At 37.8% G+C, this 6,044-nt stretch overlaps 1 protein-coding gene across 1 annotated transcript; it reads left to right on the top strand.

Annotated features, from left to right (window-relative positions):
- Positions 1-703: 703 nt before the first annotated feature.
- On the top strand, positions 704-5,896 carry LOC104960970 (CMRF35-like molecule 8). The gene is made up of 8 exons (XM_010789163.1): positions 704-1,177; positions 1,948-2,256; positions 2,517-2,835; positions 2,922-3,230; positions 3,780-3,848; positions 3,953-4,042; positions 4,350-4,402; positions 4,980-5,896. Exons 3-8 carry the CDS (start codon positions 2,682-2,684, stop codon positions 5,277-5,279), a joined length of 975 nt encoding a protein of 324 aa, XP_010787465.1. The 5' UTR covers positions 704-1,177; positions 1,948-2,256; positions 2,517-2,681; the 3' UTR covers positions 5,280-5,896.
- Positions 5,897-6,044: the final 148 nt, after the last annotated feature.

Below are 6,044 nucleotides of genomic sequence, written 5' to 3'. Positions count from 1 at the left end.
TATATATATATATGTTGCACTGTTTGAGGAGCCTGTGACCCAAGTATTTCATTGCCATATCTACACTGTAGCTGTTGTGCAAATGACAATAAAGCCTTGAACTTGAAACTCATAGATACATTTCTAGGAAACATAAGTATCATGCAGAGACAGTCATGACGAATTTGTACATTAGCTGTTGGTGGAGGTGTTAGCTTCTGTGCTAACCATAGCGCTGTCACCTTTATCAACAGGTGGTCTTTGTCACGATCTTAGTTTTATGTCACGGTTTTAGTTTGGTCTGTCTTGTCATGGTTTTATTTTTGCTATTCTGTTCTCCCTGTGTCTTGTCTTCCTCCCTGTCGTTAGTTTCCCTGGTGTGTCTGATTGTGTTCACCTGTTGCCCTTGTGTTTCTCCTCCCCTGCCCGGCTGTTTCTCTTCTCGTGATTACCCCTCCCTGTATTTAGTCTTGTCTCTTCCTGTGTTGGTTCATTATTTGTCGTTCATGTCTCCCTTCATGTTGTTCACCGTCACCTTTTGTTTGGATGCTACCTTGTACCTGTTCATGGATTCTTGTTTTACCTCCTACCTGCTCATGGATTCTTGTTTTACCTCGTACCTGTTCATGGATTCTTGTTTTACCTCGTACCTGCTCATGGATTCTTGTTTTTTCAGCTTTTGAAAATAAAGCTCGCCTTTTTGTTTCCTTTTGAAACCTGCTTCCTCCTCAATCTGCATTTGGGTCCTATTTTCCCCCAACCCTGACAGTCTTAAAGAGTAGTAGCATTTACTCACAGCACACACTGTACACACACTGCAGGGCTACATTTCTGCTGAGTAAAACTCACTGCCCACACATTTTACATATAAGGTCAGAGTCAGGGACTTTCTAAGAATTGTTTTTCACTTTTATCAGCAGTTTCAATTCACTGGGCTATGAACTGTTTATGTATGTATAAAGGGGGAGGAGAAATAACTAAGACTTCAAAGAAAGGAGGTAAAAGGGGGAAGGATAGAAGAGTAAGGGGGTGAGGAGTTGTTAGATATAATGAAAGATATACATTCAGGAAATACTGCTGAGCAGAATCAGATACTGGAGACCAACCAACACCAGACAACTGATCTCAGGGAAGACGTTGGCGTCCAAATCCAACAAAATGAAGAGCTTTCTTCTCCTCATCCTCTCACTGATGACAGGTAAGATGATTGCTGCTACTGAATGAGCTAATGTTTGTTATAGCTCTGTCTCTAAAATAATGTAATGTTTCTAGCATTGTCCCTATAAGACTCAGGTTCATACGATCAACAAACTGGGTCGAAAGAAAATGTTCTTTATTTTGATATTTGTATATGTGCAGTAATATATTTTGTTTTGCTTAGTTAATTAATTTGATAATAAAAAAATATGCATAAACACGCATTTATAAAATAAATATATGGCATTTAGACTGCTTTACAATTCATTACAGTGTCTGCACTAAGAAATTCCCAAATTGTCAATTATAATAGGCTTAACGAGTCACACAAAGAACAAATGACTAGACAAGCAGATACAAATTGGATAGATAAGGTAAATAGATCTTTACAATTTATACTCCAAGGGTTTTGTACTATTCTTTTTATATTTTGTTGTATTTCCTTGTTAGCTTAGTTTGTGTAGTTGACTTGCTTACGATTGTTTTAACATGAATTTTTATCTGCAGCTGACGGCTGCCATGGAAAATGTATTAAAACTGACAGTGTTTCCCAAACCATTGTACGAATAAATTATAAATTGAGCGACGTCCATTCCAACGTTTGGAAACTCAGGCGAAAAATATCCGACAGGTAGTCTGCTAGCAATGAACTGATTTATCTTTGTGATCTACTGGTAGAAAGTTTAGGTTGAGTTGATAAATAGGTCATAATTCTGGGATTGTTTTGTCTCTGACATGATGTGACTGTTTGCCTTTGTCTGATCTTCACAGGTTGTGAGGCCAGTGATGTGGTGACGGGATGCAGAGAAGGATGGGTTGAATTCATCTTTAAATACCCTGAAGCAAATGGAAATTATCAAAGAATTGATTTATTAAAGGCAGAAGAAACAATCATAGGAAGCATTAGGAAGGATGTATGGGAAAACAAAAGCAGATTTCATCTGTACCATGATACAGAAAATAAAACATTCAAAGTAATCATCAACCAACTTCCACATGAGGACTTTGGGAGATATATGTGTGAACTATATGGAAAAAACGAGTCTTCCCCTGCGAAAGTGAAACTAGGCTGGTTATTTGGTGAGTAACCCTAACTAATTAACAAAATATAAAAACATGGTCAAACGTTTTCCCTAAGGAAACATTGCACATGTAATATATCAAATGTTACAGACTATGTTTTTACAGGCACAGCTATAGATTGTACATAACAGATATTTCCTATAACTTCAGAAATCAAATGCTCACATTTTTTTGAATGGTTTGTTCTTGGTATTTTGTTTGTACCAGTGAAGCACATAACAACATTTTGCATGTTTTACTTTATATTTTATTTGTAGCTGCAGACTGCAAGGATCCATTTAATCAAACTGCGTACAGAACAGCTAGAACCACCATCACATGTGACGAAGGAAACAAAGACGATTATAGATTCAAGTTTTTCTGCAAAGAGAACGGTCCAATCTGTGAAGATATTTTATCAACAAAATCTGCTCTGAGGTCAAATGGGTATGTTCACTCTCACAGAAACAGAGAGTGGCTTCACTGTGTCCATCAGTAATGTGTCCCCACAGCACGCTGGAGTCTACTGGTGTGGAGTGGAATCAACTGAAGGAAGTTACAGAGCTGCTCTCAGGAAAATACAACTGGAGGTTAAAGGTGAGAAACTAAATATCTGAGATTAAAAATAAAGGCTTCTAGGATTATCTTGTTAAATACAGTCCATGCTGTCTGTCTGTTTCCAGCTGCTATCACAAGCTTCAGTAGGTCTCCAACTATTGGACAGAATGTTACATACTGGTGTCAATATCCAGAGGGTGCTCCAGTAAAGAAGTTCATCTGTAAGGGAGAAGATCCATCTATATGTGAACATGTAGTCAGCACTGCCCAGAACACTGAGAGGTTTTCCATGATTGATGAAACGGAGAAGAGAAACATCACCATAACAGTGAGAGGCGTAACAAAGGAAGACAGCGGGACATACTGGTGTGGAGCAGAAAGGAAGACTGAAACACAAAGCAACCCCTTCTTCAACAGATTTCTGATGACTGTTGGTGAGTTGTGTGATTTTATGTTGTGGATGTTATCTGCCCTGGTTCAGATTGTAGGAGAGTCAAGCATTGATGGATAGCATGAAAACAAAGCTACAGTTTTCTTGATCACCACTGAACATGTTTTTCTTTCTGTCTCAAGTTATTTGAATAATGTGATTTTGATCTGTTGAGTTTCACGGAAAACTATTATTACAAGTAGTGGAAGGAATTGTTTAAGGTTATGTAAAAGCAGTAATGTTCCTTTGCTCATCCTAACAATATTATTTATAATTTTTTTAATTTTAGATATATATATTTTTAACCAAAAATTGTTGTATACATTTTAGTGACAATTTAACAAATTAAGAGTTGAACAGGCTGTAATTACTCCACATCCTTTTGCACTTGATCAAAAAATCCAACTAAGGCAAACACATCAGGTGACAGAACAAAACACTGTTTGAAAAGCTCCGGCAAAAATTAGTGTTGGATTAAGAATTCACAATTGAAATATCGAGAGCGTTAAATACAGTGTAGCTTTCATGTGTAACTTCAATGCACTTTTTTCAGTTTCAGTGCAACCACCGACAGCCACATTTCCTGTTTCTTCAACGACTACTGCATTTGCTGAGAGTCGTGGTAAGAGAGCCTTTTTGACATCTTAAGCCTTCTGCAGCGGGAAACTGTTTCTACATTTTGTATCTGTGAAATTCCTGCTTGATATTTTCTTTGCGTGTTTGCAGATGGCCCTCATGTCGTCATTACTGTGATCATCTGTGTAGCCGCGCTGCTGCTGCTGCTGTTTGTTCTCATGCTGATTCTGATCTACACACGTAAGCGTTTCGAAACATTCAAAAATGTCTCACACGGTACATCACAACATCTGCATCCTGTACGCAGGGGATGACTAGGAGAGGAAAAGGAGATAACAGTGCACTTTGGAGGTTGATTTTCATTCTAGATTTCATATTTGTTACATTTATTATTTCTGGTGATAAACAATCCCACTCCAGATTGTAAAATACAAAATTATCAGCAATTGTCAATTCGTAACTGAATAGGACTTGAGAAGCGTGTTTTAAATTCAATTAAAAATATTTGATCATTGTTCTTGTTTATGTTAACTTTGTTTTCTGCTAGGCTTCTCAAAAAATAAAAGAGATGCAGCAGCAGCAGCGCAGAACGACAAAGATGTAAGTGTATAAATGTACATCCTGTGCTTTGGGGCGGCGGTGCTTCAGTTTGTAGGGGCTTGGACGTTGGACCGAGTTCACCTCCTGGGCCACTACGAGGTGTCCCTTGAGCAAGGCACTGGACCCCTAATTACTCCCTGGCCCTGTTTCTAGGGGCTTTCTGAAGATAATCATTATTTTTGAATTGGCCATAATAATTCAAATGAATTAATTAATTTAGTTTTTAGTTCAAGAGATATCATTTAATCATTTGTTTTGAGATTAAAGTCAGAATTCTGGCTTTTTTCAAATCAGAAAACTGACTTGAATCTCAGAACAGAACAAAAAATATCACTTTCAAATATGTGTTTACATGTGGCCCTTATTCTCTTCCGTAGATATGCAGATGGAAATGTAAAGATTTAAAGTTACTCTGTGATAGTTAATTAAATCATTGGATGCACAGAGACAATCACAAAACTAATGTTTTCACTAAAGAAACTCAAATTAATTTCTGTCTACAACGTTAAACACACTTGAAATGTTTAGTGTTTATTGTTGGATTGAATCAACTTTATTTTTCATTCTTCCCTGGAAGGATTATATCTACGAGGAGATACAGGAGCGCCCCCTGAAGCCAGACTCAGGAAATTCTATAAACAAGATTTATTCCACTGCCAACTTTCCCACAACCCCCTCTGCCTCGCTGCATTACTCTACCATCAACTTTAGAAACGGCTCTGGTGAAGCTGCTGAGGTACTGATGACCAATCCCAGCTCCTCTGCATGTGATTATTCTGCTGTGAAGGGCGTAGAGATACCAACCTACTCTAATGTGAACCAGCACTCTCCAGAGGACCCTCTGTACTCTATCGTCAGCAAGACACAGCAGCAATGAGGAAAGACCAGGCAGGGAATTATAATATCTACTAAATGTTTGACCATCATTTCAGCTCATTCATTTTTGATGTTATTTACAGTGAGATCCAGATCAGACTTCAGGAATTACACACAGATATTAGGGTGTTAGGACCTGAATCCTGACATCCACTCAATCATCCACTTTGTTTATTGTTGGAAATCGTGAAGAAAGGAGTGGAAAATTATTTGAAAGACATTTTGTTTTTCTTTTGCAAGCAGATATACATCATTAAGCAACTTATATTTCATGTCAGACGTATTGATATTGTGTCAGAACAGCAGGTTTAGTTGTTACAGTAGGGGAGACTGAAAGTGTTACATCTCAAATGCACAAAAGAGAACTAACTTGTGAAAGTACAAGCTGCCACTTTTTTTCAACCAAACGCTATCCAACTACAAAAGCCTTAAGCTGCATTCACATGATACACCATTTGCTCCTTGCTGAACACGAGGTTGGACGCAGAGCCTCTTGGTGAAAACAGCTAGTTAAGTTTTGTTTCTATAGCTACTTCCCCACTTAATATAGCTGTCATCTGATTGGTTGTGCATCGAAAGGTCTTTACTTGACTTTGATCACAGCGCCTCGCTCCATAGAAGAACACCGGCAACTTGTTTTTATATTGATAATAAAAAAGTTTTACCTTTGTAATCGAGTGGTCTTAATTATCCTACAGTTGATATTGCAGATGTGTATATGGCACCAAACAATTACACAAAGTACAAAGTGCTTTACTGAGAGAAG

The sequence above is a fragment of the Notothenia coriiceps genome, unplaced genomic scaffold, assembly GCF_000735185.1.
Source record: "Notothenia coriiceps isolate Sejong01 unplaced genomic scaffold, NC01 NC01_scaffold00032579, whole genome shotgun sequence".
NCBI lineage: Eukaryota > Metazoa > Chordata > Actinopteri > Perciformes > Nototheniidae > Notothenia > Notothenia coriiceps.
The sequence above is the reverse complement of the archived record's forward strand: the minus strand, read 5'-3'. Positions and strand labels throughout refer to the sequence as shown.